General features: G+C 34.7%; 1 protein-coding gene across 1 annotated transcript; it reads right to left on the bottom strand.

Moving 5' to 3' along the window:
• Window positions 1-732: 732 nt before the first annotated feature.
• LOC134533012 (replication factor C subunit 5) lies at window positions 733-15,949 on the bottom strand. The gene is made up of 8 exons (XM_063370140.1): window positions 15,791-15,949; window positions 14,401-14,465; window positions 13,461-13,588; window positions 10,968-11,130; window positions 9,495-9,654; window positions 8,871-9,082; window positions 8,112-8,189; window positions 733-4,466 (listed from the first exon to the last, which is right to left on the bottom strand). Exons 1-8 carry the CDS (start codon window positions 15,835-15,837, stop codon window positions 4,306-4,308), a joined length of 1,014 nt encoding a protein of 337 aa, XP_063226210.1. The 5' UTR covers window positions 15,838-15,949; the 3' UTR covers window positions 733-4,305.
• Window positions 15,950-16,055: the final 106 nt, after the last annotated feature.

The following is a 16,055-nucleotide window of genomic DNA, read 5'->3' as shown; positions in this document are numbered from 1 at the left end:
GTGTAGTAAGAGATATTCTCTGCAATTTACCACCAACGTGAATTTTAACTTTGCTCCATGCACGAATACTAGGTATGTTGAAAACACACTGGAATGTTATTTTGTTACAATTTTCAAGAAAATATAATAATTTAGGATTCAGGAGAGCAGATAAACCATAGAAAAGTGATAAAAAAAATTGTCTGTATTTTTTTTAAGTTTATGTAATTTTAATGAGTTTTACATATCAAACATCAACTATATTACAAACCATATCATATTTTCAAAATAAAATGCAAACAAAACTTATAGCAATAACAATATTTGGTCATATATCTGACATTTCTGCAATATAATTTTTTTTTTGTGCTACCATCATGTACAACTGTCAATGATCTCCAAGTATGTGAAATGGTAGAATATCTAAATATGTATATCAACACTTATATATTTTTTGCACTTAAGATGTTCTAGTATCTATGATTAAAGATTGTTTATAATTATAAAAGTACAATCAAAGATTCAGTGTTATACGTAGTTTTAGTTGTTTTTTTTTAAATGATTATTTAAAAGGAATTTAATGTAGTTTTTCACAAATCATATTATTAGTGACCAGCAATATAGTACCCATAACTTATTTTAATGTTTACCTGTGTTAAAGAGAACAAAACTGAACTTCCACTCTAAGATGTTCCTATTAAAATAACTGTTCTAGATCTATGAAATAAATTTATAAATAAATATTCCAAAAAATATATATAATGTTTTTTTTATTTTTATCCTACTACAATGACTTAAAAAGGAGATCTGACATAACATTTTTTGACAGAACCAATGTACTGTGAGAAACTAGTTAATTTTTAACACGAACATGTTGTGGCATAAAATGATAAAACATTATTTCTATTTATAAGCATACAAAACCCAAGCTCTGCACTGTCCCAGAGGGCTATCACAAGGTAGTTTACAATAAGAGCAGGGTAGGCCCTGACTATCACCATTACACCCACATTAGTAGGAGCTGGAAAAATTAGCATCTGTTATTGCAAAATCATTTTTAGTGCTACTTGTTTAAAATACATAAATACCGTATTTACTCGCACATAGGTCGCCATCGCATATAGGTCGCACCCATAATTTGAAGTCTTGAATTTGGTATTTAAGATTCCCCCCATATAGGTTGCACCGGTAATTTAATGACGCGAACAGCCGGCGCACCGTGCACGAAAGAGTTAACGGGTACTGTAAAACTCCGCTACTACGAGAGCTGATAATGGCGTGATAAATTGTTGTAAAACAAGTACTCGTAATAACCGAATATAAAAAATTGAAGTCAAGTTAGATTCCTGACTTCTTAAAATGTCTTAATTGTAGACTATAACTTGAAAACAGTTCTTTGTATTGAAAAAGTGCACAGAATAAAAGTTGTAGTAAATTTAATTACGAATAAAAAGGCCTGTTATGATTTTTTATATCTACAGCGGTTTTCGTTATGGGTTCCGATAAATACTCACGCTAAGTGAATTCACGTCACACGACTTCGGCTATGCTAGCCGGCTGGTTGTTACTTTCGTTCAAAACGTGGCGAAGGAACTTGTGTGGATCAGGTAGAAAACATTCGGCTATAAACGAAAGATATAAGAACAATTGTATCCTGAAATGCTGTGACATGTTTTTGGAGTAGATAATCACAGCGACAGACCGACAGGATACACTCCCGCCCTTGCCGTCAGCGATGTTTATTTTGACAGCTCAAGCAATTATCTTTTCCACGACCCTTCACAGCGTAAAAAAAAAGAAAAAAAATCATGTTCGAATGCAGATGGAAAAGTAACTATGCAGTAAAATAAATATATTTACGGCCCTGCTAAATTTTTCTATTCAATAAAATTCGAGGTATTAGTGACTTTTCAGCAGAAACTGCTGTGTGACTAATAAACAAATTGTATCATAAAAACTTAAACTTATAAAGTATTTATTAAAGGCGAAGGACAGTCGTATAAGCCCATAAAAATATTTATTTTACCGAGAATGGACTATACAATGGTTTGTGGCTCTGGGAGGGATGAGCCTTGAAGAATTAGCAGGGGATGGAAGAGGTAAGCGTCACGTCACGTATGACGTCAAGCCGCCGCTACCGCCAGCCTGGCCAGACGAGTTTCTTATGCTCTCACAGAAGCTACCACAGTGGCTTTTCGTGCGGGCGGGTAAGATAACATGACAGCTGAGACGGCTTTTCGTGCGATAGTGGACGCGCCGAGCTCGGCTAGACACTGCCGCGTGGACAGTCTAGAGGGGTGGTATCTATTTTTAGCCATCTTTTTTTTTATGCCTGCCTGCTTACAGTACAGCTCTCGCCAAGATAAACGTGAACACATAGCGCCCAACAAAGTGTAACAGCCGTTTTTTTCAGCCGATTTTACTCAAATTTTCAACTTTCTCTGCTCAAATTTTTCACGGTTTCTCAAAAAATGGTCGTATAAACGGAATGGACGCATCAGAGGGGGGTCGCATCGGCGGGATTCTACTGTATTGCAAAAAAAAAAAATCCTCAAAAATTTAAAAAAAGATTTCTTCACATATAGATCGCACTTCATTTTCCCCCCATCAAATTGGGTAAAATTGCCGCGACCTATATGCAAGTAAATACGGTATACACATAATGACAGTCTGGATGTTTGAAAATTGAATATTTTAAATACAAATAACTCCAATTAACAAATATTTAATTTCTGTACAATTTTCTCATTGCTGTTTCGATTAAAATATCAAAATACTAATGCAAATTTTACTTAAAAAAAAATTGATGGTACAATTTGCTAACAAACATTGAGTTGCCAGTTGAATTCATATAATAATACACAAATCAACTGGACTGATAGGGTGGGGCTTACCTATATTTATAAGTTATTTCATATGTAACTTGGCTGCACCACAGGGACAGGCAATATCACGAACCACGATGGTCAACGAACGTGCAAATCAATAAATGTCACACAGTCAGGTTGGTATCCTTGCTCATTTAAATCAAGTTTGCCAAAATTCATCTTCAAATTCAAATATTAACATTTTATGTTGAATAACTGTATACCCATGTGTGTTTGAAAAAACTGCTGATTATTTTAAGAAAATAGTTAATGTACAAATGTACATATAAATTTGCTGTATTTATAGCCACAACTTTAAAAGAAGCCGATTTGTGTGTAGTGTATTAGGTGTGCATTTAAGTTAAGTAGATTGCCATTTTGGGAGCCCAATAGAGTTGTTGTGAAACTAATTGGTTAACCTGACATTTTAATTTGAAAATAATAAATGACAGCATCTTTCAAGTATCTGGTAATAAAACATAAGAATTTTTTTCTTCCCCATAACATCATTAGATAAAGTTTCCACAATATTTTACTAAACAATAAAAGTTTATCATTTATGTCTACATCCTGAAACCGAGTAAACCTATAAAGCCAATTGAAGATTGTTGTGCAAGACAAAACTTAATTCCTTTGGTTATATGCTGTGTCATTGGTAGAATCACATTTACAATCATTACTAGATGATTTCTGAGGGGAAGAAAAATAAGGAATGATGTTTACTGTACAAAATTAATAGTTTACTGTAAAAATTATTAAAATAAAACAGAGTAAAAATTTAGAAACCTTTGGAAAGAACTGGCTCTCTATGCAAAAACGTGCTTCTGGTCACAGAGAACTCTTTGATGCAAAGGTCTCACGAGGAACCAATTTTTAAACATTTATAACCAAGCTCCTAAAACAAAGCAGTTTAATGATGTATACATGTAAACTGTTCATTGGAAACTCACATTCTGCAAATCATGACATTACAACATTTCTCCAGCATTGGCAATTTGTTATTCTTGGTGTTATACTACACTTATAACCCACTGATTCCAAGCATGAAAAAGTAATTGTTGCCGTGAAGTACATTTTCTTACAAATAAACTGAAAATTAAATTTTTTTTTAAATGATGTAGTACAGTGGTACATTTCGTAAATTGAAAAACTTTCAGAAAAAGTTTTTGTGAACCTTTCAAGATAAGGTGCTGCAAGAAAAAATTCAGTCCTTGACTTATGAAACTAAGAAATTAATTTGCAACACATGATAAGTCTATGTATGCTGTTGCTACATGACTTCATGTTTTTCTGTTTGTTACACCACAACAATCGGCTATCTAAAAGTCTCAACTCAACAAGAGTTAATATTACTGATTACCTCAATTACAAACACTGGTAAAAAAAATATCTCTGCAGTTGACGCTTGTGGGAGGTAACGCAGCGGTGATAACCTGCGCGGCGGAGCAAGGCAGTGGACTCAGGGGGCGGAGGCCTCCGCGGGGACCAGCTCCCGCACCATGTGGAAGGCCGCGATCAGCCCCGCGAGCTGGGCGTTCTCCCCCGCCCCCCGGCACAGGCGGTGCTCGATGTCAGACATGGCCACCAGGAGGCCGGTCTTCGCCTCGGCCGGCAGCTCGACTGGAACCGCCCAGAAGCACAATGTCCAGTGGGTTCTCCTCAGGCATGAACTGATATTAGAACACAGATGACTGAACACATTGAACCACCAACTGTCTAGTTCTATTGAAAGCAAACAGTTTTTTAAACTCGCTTATCAAACAGCAAGTAAAACAAAGGAGCACTCGAGAACTAATTTAAAAAACCAAAGAATGAAACATTAAGAATGACATAATTACTGTTTCAAGGTAAGTTACTCTTTTATTTCAGTACTTCAAATCTTAAAATTATGTAAACAGCAAATCTTAACATTATTCAGTATGTCCATAAAAGAATGTCCCAGTTATAGAATTTAATGGTATCAACTGTAAGCGTTGAAGAGAGTTGGTTCAAGGTCTCAAAGAGTACAGTGTTTTCACGCATAATCGTCACACTTATTATTCTAAAATCAAGTTTGAAAAGTAGGGGTGCGATGATTATGCGTAAAATTTTTTTTTTGTTGGATAAAGTTATTCATTAAAAAAAACCAATTCATGGTATTACGTTCATTAAAATCGTGAAGTATGTATAAAAGAGCACGCCAAACAATTTAAATTATTGAGTCGTGCAACAAAAACCTTTCAACTTTAAATAGAAAAACAAAATCTGTGATCCAAATGCAGGATGAACGAACGCGTAACTATCGCCGTAGTAAGTACACACTCCACGAAAAAGAGCGGGCCATCAGATGTAATTAACTCGGCACTCGACAGAGAGCGTGCGTTGTATGTACTCGGCGAGATATCGATATTTAGCTACGTGTGCGCGCTCTATACGGGACGCAACATAACCAAACAGAGAGCGCATTGCATGAACTCTGTGAGATATCGATATTCTGCTACGTGTGTGCGCTCTACACAGGAAGCAACATAACCAAACATTAATGATTGCAACGAGCGCTGGCTACATTTTTGTAAGCGGTACACCGTGGCGACACAGATGAAAAGATTAACGTTATAACGTTTAAAAACGTTTTTAAAAGAAAATTTATGCATCAGACAACCACGTATTTCCATTAATTAAATAAGTAAGAGGTAATGTCTGAATAAATATTAGATTTCTATTTTAAAATACATTGTTTTATATGGAAAAAATACCCACACAAAGTGCTCGGAATCTAATAGCGGAACCAAAAACATCATGCGACTTTTACACGAGAGGTTTTTTTTAATCCAAATTTTGACACCCAAAAATATGGGTGCTACGATTACGTGAGTGCGACGATTTTGCGATAAAAGAGGGTAACTCAAGCAGTTTTAGATAAGCGCATGCGCGACTACTGCTTTGTTGTTTTCTCACTTGCAGCGCCACCTATGCAAAAAGGCGACTCCTCAGCATAATTTCTCTGATTAGGTGAACCTGTAAACTTTGTTTGGCAACAAGATTGAGCCCCTCCCCATTGGAATCTCCGTGTAAGAGAATGGTTGAAAATCAAAGTCCCTGACCGTTGAAATGGTCGAGATGAGAGAGCTCTATTTCGAAGGCCTCCACGTTCACTTGACATACCGCCATGCAATTTTTTTTCGTTTGGGGTTACATAAAAGAATGTGTCTACGTTCCGCCACTACCTAATAGTTTGCCAGAGTTGAGACACAGAATTAAAGAGACTATTGCTCCCATTACTCTGGATGTGTTAACCAAGGTGTGCAAAGAATTGTACTTCAGGTTGAATGTGTGCCGTATAAGTATAACTAAAGGTGCACATATTGAACATTTGTAGGAAAAACTAGATTAGTTTCCCTTCATTTTAATGTAGAATTTGTTGTAAATTGTTTAAAATCTAAATTAAACTGTTATAATATCAGTAGCGGCCGGTGATGTTAAATTATGGGTGTTCACACACTCATACATACACACATGCTAACACATATGCACTCATAAAGAAAAAAAAAAGACCTCCTACCTTACTGCGTACTAGAAGCCTGTTTTGGTGTCAGATTATCTGTGTTGGTGCGGCACCGTAGCAGTTACTGCTTATCTTGGAGTCGTGAAAGATATATTTCGTTTATTACACAAACTCATGTCTGTAATTGTAGCCCGAATTAACACAACGAAGCTTATTGAGCAGACTAGTTGTTTTTTAAGAAATTTTAAATTGTAATTCAAAATGGTAGATCGCTGATCAAGCCTCACATAAATAATAATAAATTATGTTTGATGTTCTTGATTTTTCAAATTTGTGGCTGGGCTTAAGCTTATCAAAGTGTTGTGCCTGAAAGCAATGTGAAGCTAAAAAATATGATTTTACAAACTTTAATGCTACAAAAGTATTGCACCATTATTTATTTGTAAAAAAAAAAACATTCTTCTGGTTTTCAGCTGAGCAAACTTGTTGATGACTCTATGATTAAAATCATGCATGCTATTTATTAGTCTTTTTTCTATTGACAACATTGCTAAAGCAGTAAGTCTTTCTTCTGACATAGTGTTCCTAAATTTTTAATTGTTAACTTTTCCTTGTAGTAAGTTTTCTGTTCGCTAAAATTGTTTGTACGGAATTCATTATGGCGATTTTTAAAAATTGTACATGTTTGCTATACGCGCTAAATAACGCAGTCACATTTTCACAGTTAAAGTCTTACAACGTTACAACAAAGGGAAACTTTATAAAATAGGTACCTCAGAAAAATGTTGTCCTGCGGAAGGCACAGACAAATATTTTACAAACGCACAGTCACACTAATTATTTAAAGATATTTACGCTCGCATTGAACCACACGCAACTATTTTTTTCTACTGGACGTAAAAAACTGAAAACGAAAAGTTTGTTTGGTTAGGGGTGATAGTATTGGAGTGGACAATCCTGGCATCTACCGGGCTGATTCATAAGTTATGACTTACTTCTCTGATCAGTGCTGCTGTGCGTGCTGAAATTTGGAACTACATCAATGAAACGCCAGGACAATCACGAGCACACCAGAGCCGTGCACTCGTCCAGTGTTAAATGTCCCGTAGGGGGTGACGTAATTCCTTCGTGCGCATGCGCAAAAGGACCGAGGCAGGCATGCAGGCAGCGCGTTTCGTGCACAGATCCATTGTGAACACTACAGCGTTGCCGTATCGCCACAATCGAAAAAATAAAAACAGACGTCCGTGACAGATGCTAACAAAGCGACGAGTGTTACTCTGGTAGCTGCCACTGGTAAAAGTAGATAAAAAGGAACTTTTAACTCTACAAAATAAATAAATGTTCTGTAGAAAACTGGGTGTGCACGTGCACTTGTGCTCTTTAATACCGGCCCCTACTGTATAATATACTACTGAAAATGGGACATTCTTTTGTGGACATCCAGTACATTGAATGAAATTTTAAAGTGCTGTTTTGCTTGAAATTTTATTTCTAACATCTACATGATTGGCATCAGTTAACATAATTGTAAGTTTTATGATGGAGATTTACCTGTTAGACACCAATTATCTACAGACAGATCAACTATAACAGCCAATTCAAATGAATGCACTTTGGAATTGGTACATCCCTGGGTTATGTACGCCATTAATAGTTTAAGTGGACACCACCACACATTACAGAACAGTTACATACTTATAAGCATCTGGAAAACAAAGTCAAGGTATCTAGGTATTTATGTATATTCCAATTCTAACAAAAGTGTTGAAAGTACTTACTCCGATGTACAAAGAGATGAACCTCAGTCAAAATGTCGTGCAAAGCAAGTCCTTTGGCGGTCTTCAAATCCAATATTTCTAAACTTGTATTAAGAAAATTATATCAGAGGTATTAACAGGATGCATGAAAGAAAAACCAAACAATGCTGTAAATTTAGCATATAGGAACAGTTTAATCTTTAACAGTTATACCAATGAAAAACAAAAAAAAAATCCACAAAATTAATGTGTATGCAATACATAGTCATAGTAATACTGTACACTTAATCTCACTGTTGAAATATGTATATTGAAAGTACAATTCTTGGGGAAAAGTAACAGGATAGGTATACAAAAAATTGACCTAGTTAATTACAATTAGTTAGGTTATCAATGTCAATTTTTTTAATTTACTTAATTTCCTCTAATAATTTTTTTCCAAACTTTTCCCTCAAATATTTAATTCCTTGAATACTAAGGATTTGATGGTATTTGAGGATTTAAACACAAGGTTACGGGGTCCATGGCAATGATAAATATGCCATCTGGAGTAATAGTGCTGAAAGTAGATTTTCATCGGGAATTTCAAAACTACTCAATCAGATGTGAATCAACTACACCTTTCTACAGCTTGATATAATGCTAAGTCATCATAAATTTCCATTTTTATACACCAAACTGCAGTTTTTTTTCCCCATCGTTTTTTACAAAATGTATAAACCTGCTACCACAGTTATACAAAAGAAACAAACCAAAAGGAAACACTTTTGCAAAGGATACTGTTGTAAGTGGAGGAGAAGGCATCACTGAGCAGCCACTGGACAATGTTGGCGATGTCACTCTTCAGCGGGTGTCCCACGCAGGTGTACACGTTGTCCTCGGTCACCTCCTTGTAGGCCATGGCGGTGCTCTGGAGGACGTTGATGACCTTCCTCATGTCGCCGCCCGCCAGCGTCAGCAGGGCCTTCTTGCCGCCCTCCGTGGCCGACACGCTAGCGGACAACGGTACCAGCACGATGAGTGACCCCTTTATGAGGTCAGTTTTATCCCCACCAGCTCTGCCTTATTTGTTTCAGACCAATTACAAATTAATTTATCGTAAAAATGCAGCTTACAAATTTTACCACTATTTCGGTGAAGTATCACAACATCAAAATCCTCTGTTAAAACAAATTTGGACTAAAAATAAAATCTAAAAATTTAGTCTCTAGTGATTACGATTTACAACTTAATGACTAATTTATTAGAGTGACGATGAAATCTGATCTGATAGCAAACTTTAACACATTCCACAATGAGGTAAGTTAATAGCAAAGTCAATTGCAACTGTAGGGGCCAACAAAAAGTTTCAAAGATGTCCACTGTGCCGCAAATGCCGTCGAAACCATCGAGAAGTGTACGCACTGTTCTTGTTCGATGACAAACTCGAGCCTGGGCATGATCTGCTCGGGACTCAGCGGCCCGAAGCGGAACCTGGTGCACCGCGACTGCACCGCAGGGATGATCTTGCTCAAGTAGTTGCAGATGATGCAGAACCTCACATTCTCAGTGAACTTCTCAATTACTGCAAGGAACAAGGGGGGAAAAAAACACATAACCTGTAACATACGGAATGTATTCTATGTTGTTCCAGACAATTATATTTCCTGATTTTTCAGTATTTTCTTCAATTAAATTCAGAATATTTGGAGTCAGCCCATTACAGATTAAAAATTAGATAAATAGACCTAGGTACTGAAAAATTGAAGGATCAATTTGGTACAGCTTTATAAGTAAAATAATGCACAAATAACTGAATAGCTACATATATAAAACTAAAATCGAGTTATCACTGCATTCACTATACCTATTTTCTAGAAAACTTTTTTTTTTTTTAGTAATTAAATCAATCTAGCTGATTATTTCTTCTGAGAAGAGAGTTTTATGTTTCAATCTATGTTACCGCAACTATAATCAGTGTTGGTTGATAGAACTATTGTTACCCCTACTTAGAATTAGACTAGGATTTATATATGTAAATTGTTTAGCACTTTAAAAAAAAAAAATTTTCTGGAATACCTACATTTTACAAAACATTACATAGAATTTCAATTTCTGGAACTGCTATAAAACAAGAAACACTACAATGAAATGAAAACTGACAGTAATGATAAACTCTGAGCGAACTAAAAATGCTATCAGCGCAGTACTGCAACTTGGCGACCAAGATCAACCGCTGGAATCCATCCGAAAAAATCTAAACACACGCTGCTAAAATAGCAACGGATTACAGAATGTTCCGAACCATAGAATGCTAGATTAAATACCTTTCACCTTTCAGGCCTCATAAAATCATGTAAGTTATGGTCAGGACAACTTGGTGAAATGGGGGTTGAACCATCAAATGTAGTGTGAAATTTGAAAATGAGAAAATAAATTATTTACCATGTTATTAACATTAGCATATACAGTATGATATTCTGCATCAATTAAGATGTTGCAGTGACAAAATACTAGGATTTTTTTTACTTAAAAGTATATTCGTTAGAATATACATCACTAAAACATCAAATTCATATATGTACTACTTAATTGTAGGTCTTAAAAAGGCCTACAGACAAGTCTGCGATAGCATATGTCTATCTTCTAAAGATGGTCCACAGTAACCATTTTTATCTTTAAATTGGTTGAAAATTAATGAATAATGAGTTATATTTTGTGAAGATATTTTAACTTACATGGTATTAATCGTTATCCCATTGACTCAGTTATGGGCAGTACTTTAAACTGAACAGTTACTAAATGTAAAACAGCATGTTGGGACCTAAAAATATATATCTTTTATTGTGAAATACTTTATAATGAGGTCTCACTTTACATACTAACTGTACTACTTACTTCTTCTCAAAGCATTCTGTGCATCATTTGTCATTGCATCTGCTTCATCAAGAATAATCAGTTTAAAACCAGACTTGAAAATTGTTTTGGTACTTGCAAAACTGAGAATTTGGCCTCTGACTATACCAATGCCTCTGTCGTCTGATGCATTCAACTCCAGCACCTGCAATAAATAATAAGTTTGATGCTCCGTACAACTACACACCAAACAAACACTAAGTGCTTCACATATAAGTGAAACATGATATGAACACACAATAAATAACCACCTGGGCTGGATATCTTGGCTAAATATTCAACATTACTTCTCATTATCACTTTACCATGATGTGTTTGTGCTTGCAAATGACTTAGGTTACATGATCCTTTCTGAGACATAACAACAGATTGCAAAATCTGTAAAGAAAACACTAACAGGGAAAAATTTGCTATCCATTTTTAATGTTAAACAAACTGCAACGTGATAATGTGTAGTGAAAAATAAAATCTCGGAAAGGGGGACGGGGGGGGGGGGGGGGAATGAACACCAAAGGAACAGAATTTACAAAAGGTAATTTAAATGATTACTGAATCACGAAGATTTTTACAGATTACAATAGCCTCACATGAACATGATCCATACAGTTTGATTCTTGTCTGGTCAAAGCAAGAAGTTTGAACCTTTGAGAACAGTAAACATTTGGATGGGCTTTAGCAGGAGTGGGGGTGAAGCCAGTTCCATGGCAAACGGGGTTCAAAGTACGTGTGTGCGAATACCAGTTTTTTTTCAAATCTAACTGAAATAATTTTCTCAGCAAGGCTATATTACACTTATTTTTATAAAATACTGTAATGAAATTAAAAAAAAATTAAAGTTTGTAATGATGGTAAAACCATTTGGGCCTTGAATTCAATTCCTTGAAAAACATTTCACAACACAGAAACATTCTAACTGCGGTCATTACGTTGTTCAAGGGATTGAATGTTTCGATTCCTTAAAAATATTTTCTTGCATATTTATTATTATCTTGAAAATTATTTTTCTAGAACCTTTTGACAAATTTCTTAAATGTTTAGAAGGAATTTTTGGTTAAACAGAAGAAAATTGCAACCAAAAAATGTAACTATGAAAAAAGAGTTTATAAATTTCAATGGCCAAGAAGCAATTTTAAAACTTTTTTCAACTGTGAATATTAAATAAAACATAATAAAACCAAATTCTTCAAGAAAATAATTGTCTATCACAAATAAAATGTTTCTAAGATAGTGCAAGTAATACTTGAATAGTGTGCGAAATACCTTTTAATAAAAACTTAAAATTTCATTGAATGCACTCTTTGAAGAGCATTCACGTGAGTTTTTGAATTGAATGGATTAAATTGAATAGATACTTGACTGCATGAAAAGGTATTTAGCTTCTTATCTTGACAGAAGATTCATCTTACAAAAGGTCTAATGCAGTGTAAAAGTATAACAGCAAAAGGTAGTCAATCCAGCATTAAATTGTTTGTCAAATTATGTAAACAGGAATCAGACTGCCATGAGTGGTGGGTTCTCTCTAGGTTCTCCTGTTTTTCCAACCAATTACTTCTGTCAATACTCCTTTCTCATATCACACCATCTCAATTTTATTGACATTGATGTCAACAAAGCATTAAGCCCATTTACTCATTATTTTAATTATTTAATCATTCATTTATTCATGTCACTAAAATTCTCTACCTATTTAGAATGAAATCTGCCACTACTATAAGTTTTTAGAAGCCATTAATTCTTAAAATTATAGGTATTCTCCCATTGTTTAAGCCAATTCCAAAATTGTGAAGATGCTAGGTACACTAAAACTTTAATTAAAGATACGTATCAACAAAGATTTAATATATGGCAAATATGAATGAAAAAGAAGCTCAAAGTTGAACAAGTAAATTACCATTTAATCAGAAGCACAAAATTTGCAAGAGATCAATATTTTTACAAATTGCATCTAAAAAGAAAATACATTTAAATATCTAAAAACAAGCAAGCCAAACAAAAATTTTAACTACATCAAAAGCTTTAACTGAAGTCCATGCTTTACTGTACTTTACTGTAAAAACCAAAAGTTCAAAATCAAAAAAATGTAATGCAATGTGATGGCATATCCCACACCCCATAAACCTGTATATCCCACACCCCATAAACCTGTAAGAGCCTACAAAAGCCTGGGTTATCAGTAGACAGGAGCATAGTCTAGTCATTCAGATGTGCTTCATATGGACTGGACAGTAAAATTATGTCCAAACAAAATGTGTCAAGGACTAAAATAAATGGATTCATTTACAAAAATTTAAATAAAAAAAAGACAAAATTAATTTTTTTAAAGAAAAAAAAATTACTTTTAGTTGCAATAGTGACCTGTTATGAGCCCTGCCCACTTTGTATTCATGTTAGAAATATATTGATGTTCAATAATCTAGGAAAATTACTAGTCCGGCGAAGTATGTTCCTGATCGACGCTGCCACTAGGCACAGTACCATCGAACTGAACTGCTTGGGAGAGTACAGCTGCTTGGCACAAGCCAGGATAGTGCTCGTCTTCCCGGTTCCTGGTGGCCCGTAGAACAGCAGGTGTGGAAGCTGGTCCTCTTTGATGAATCTCCCAACTGAAAATTAACAGCAACCGCATAACCATACAACATCCAAATACACACTTAAAGATCCTAAGGCTGTGTCTTACACTCCACATTGGTTTTATTTCGTTTTCTGTTCATTACTATTATTTGAGAGCTATTTGAGAGCTAAATTTTATGTGGTAACTTTGTTTTGAGCATACACATAAAAAAAAAAAAATTAATGGGTTTATTTTTTATAATAATGTAAGAATTTCATGTTAAGTCTAGAAAACGTAATTTTAGAATTTTCTGAACATAATAATAGAAGAACTGATAAGTCTTTTGACAAAGAAAAGAAAAAGGAAAACAATCATTAATGCATAAAAGCAATTAAAAATAAATGTATTTTGAAAACACTTAAAAGGAAACATGTCCTTACTGTTCAATTTTAAAGTACAACAAAAAAATTTTAATGAAAGGAAAATAAATTTATCACTTAAATACAGTGCTCATCTTCATACAGGTGTAGTAACATGTTTTTGTTAATCTGAAAAAATTATAAAAATTAACTCATTAAAAAAAATCCCAATTTAGTAAATAAAGTTCAATTTTTTTTCTTTTGGTAACTAAAACACAAAAATTATAATTGCTCGAGGATTCCAAACCTAATCACAAATGAATATTATGCTGTTTGCTTGACATTACAAACATTACATGTTTATTTCCAGTTTAGATACATGCAGAGAATTTCCTCACTTTGTAGAATAAGCCAAGGCTATTCCAATTCGTAAATCTAGTTTTTCATGACGTAAAGCACGACAATACTTGATCCACATGCAATATGCTTCAATTCGTTTACTCACTGGTATTGATAATGTCTTCATGAGATATCAAGTCGTCAAGTTTGTTTGGACGATACTTTTCAACCCTGAAACCAAATAATTGTTGATAAACAGTAACAAAAAAAATTCACAAATTATATTTTCAAAATGTAATATAGCCACCTACTTTACCCAAGCTTAGTAACTCACACATAATAAATTCTACTTTTGTGAAAAAATTTAATATCTAGAAAAAAGAGGTACATAAAACTGATCAAAAATCTCTCTCCAAAGTACCCCGAGTTTAAACCCAGCGGACTCAGGCTCAGATCATTGACAAATGAACAACATGGTTTTTTTTAGAACCCATGTTTCCCTTCGTATTCATTCCATCGCCCCGCTTATCCACTATCCAGGTTAGCTAGGGAGAAAAACCAAACAGATCTGTCCCTCTGGCAGTACAGTCAGGTCTACTGCTACTGTGCACCAGCCTTTCTTACTTTCGGTGTTACATTTCAATCAACATAATAAATACCAAAAGACACACACACACAGGCTAAGGAAAATAATTCTCTTAAGAAGTGCCTTTAAAATTAAGCATATCAAAGAGGACAATAATGACCTGAAACTTTTAAAATTATATAACTTTTTACCATAAAGTGATATAAATTTTTTTTTCTCGAGGTATCTGTGTAGTTTACACCTTAGTTAAGTTCTAAGAAAGTTTATCAATCAATTTCCAAACTCAATTGTTTGAAAAGTGGTAGTTTTAAAACTAGATATAAAATGGAGGAGTTAGTCTAGGCACACAATGCATGCAAAACATTTCTTGAATGGTTAATTCCCAACATGATTAGGCGTATAGGCTCCGGCCCAAAACGCAGCTGGTGCATATAGTAAGATACTCAAAAATTAGTCTCATTAAGAAATGTATTTTGTACAAAACAAGAGTGTGAATGTTATATCTCCGCACTAGCCCCGTAAGAATGTAGGAGTGGTAATGTCATGAGCGCCGCCATGACTGTTGTTTTGGTATCGAGATCTACACTACTACCGCTGAAAGTGATTTGGCATCTGATTGACTAAGGTGCCTGTCACAAGACTGCAGATCGGCAGGCTAGAGCCGAGGGCATTGGATATTTTTATTTCCCCTAATCTTTATAAGATACGATACGTTTGCGATTGGGCTTCCCCCCAGTGGCAAGGAGCTACAGCCCCCACCCTTTTTCCTATTCCCAAAGTTTCTGAAGCCTCAAGTCCTTCCCTCCTCACACAGATAGTATCATTTCTTGACAGACATTTTAGTTAATCAGATGCCAAATCACCATCGGCAGATGGTTGGTACTTATAGGTTACCGGTACCACACAAAGCAGAAACCAAAAAATTAAAACAAAAAATGCAAACAAACCACGAGCAAATATAATTACTAACCATGGCAAATTAGTTTTTGCATCTTTTCCAAGTTCTTCAACAGTCATGTTTCGGTAGGGGACAATAAAAAATCAAATAAACACCATACACGCCAAAAATTTGGAGAAAATTACGGCGCGAATAAATTTTAATCGGAAAACAGGATATCAACATTAGCTCGAACACATTTATTGCACATAAATATTAACTTTACTTTGGAAATAATTCAAATAAAAACATTCTTTGTTACAATATAAATAGTTCAATTAATATTTCAAGCTCTAGA

The sequence above is a fragment of the Bacillus rossius genome, chromosome 6, assembly GCF_032445375.1.
Source record: "Bacillus rossius redtenbacheri isolate Brsri chromosome 6, Brsri_v3, whole genome shotgun sequence".
Classification (NCBI taxonomy): Eukaryota; Metazoa; Arthropoda; class Insecta; order Phasmatodea; family Bacillidae; genus Bacillus; species Bacillus rossius.
The sequence above is the reverse complement of the archived record's forward strand: the minus strand, read 5'-3'. Positions and strand labels throughout refer to the sequence as shown.

What these genes read in the sequence shown, in the direction of transcription:
- LOC134533012 (XM_063370140.1), bottom strand. Translation starts at nt 15,837, where the DNA reads ATGACTGTTGAAGAACTTGGAAAAGATGCAAAAACTAATTTGCCATG. An exon ending in TGAAGACATTATCAATACCA is followed by an intron (nt 13,589 to 14,400) that starts GTGAGTAAACGA and finishes GTTAATTTTCAG; the next exon opens with TTGGGAGATTCATCAAAGAG. An exon ending in TTTGTCATCGAACAAGAACA is followed by an intron (nt 9,083 to 9,494) that starts GTGCGTACACTT and finishes GTTGTCCGCTAG; the next exon opens with CGTGTCGGCCACGGAGGGCG.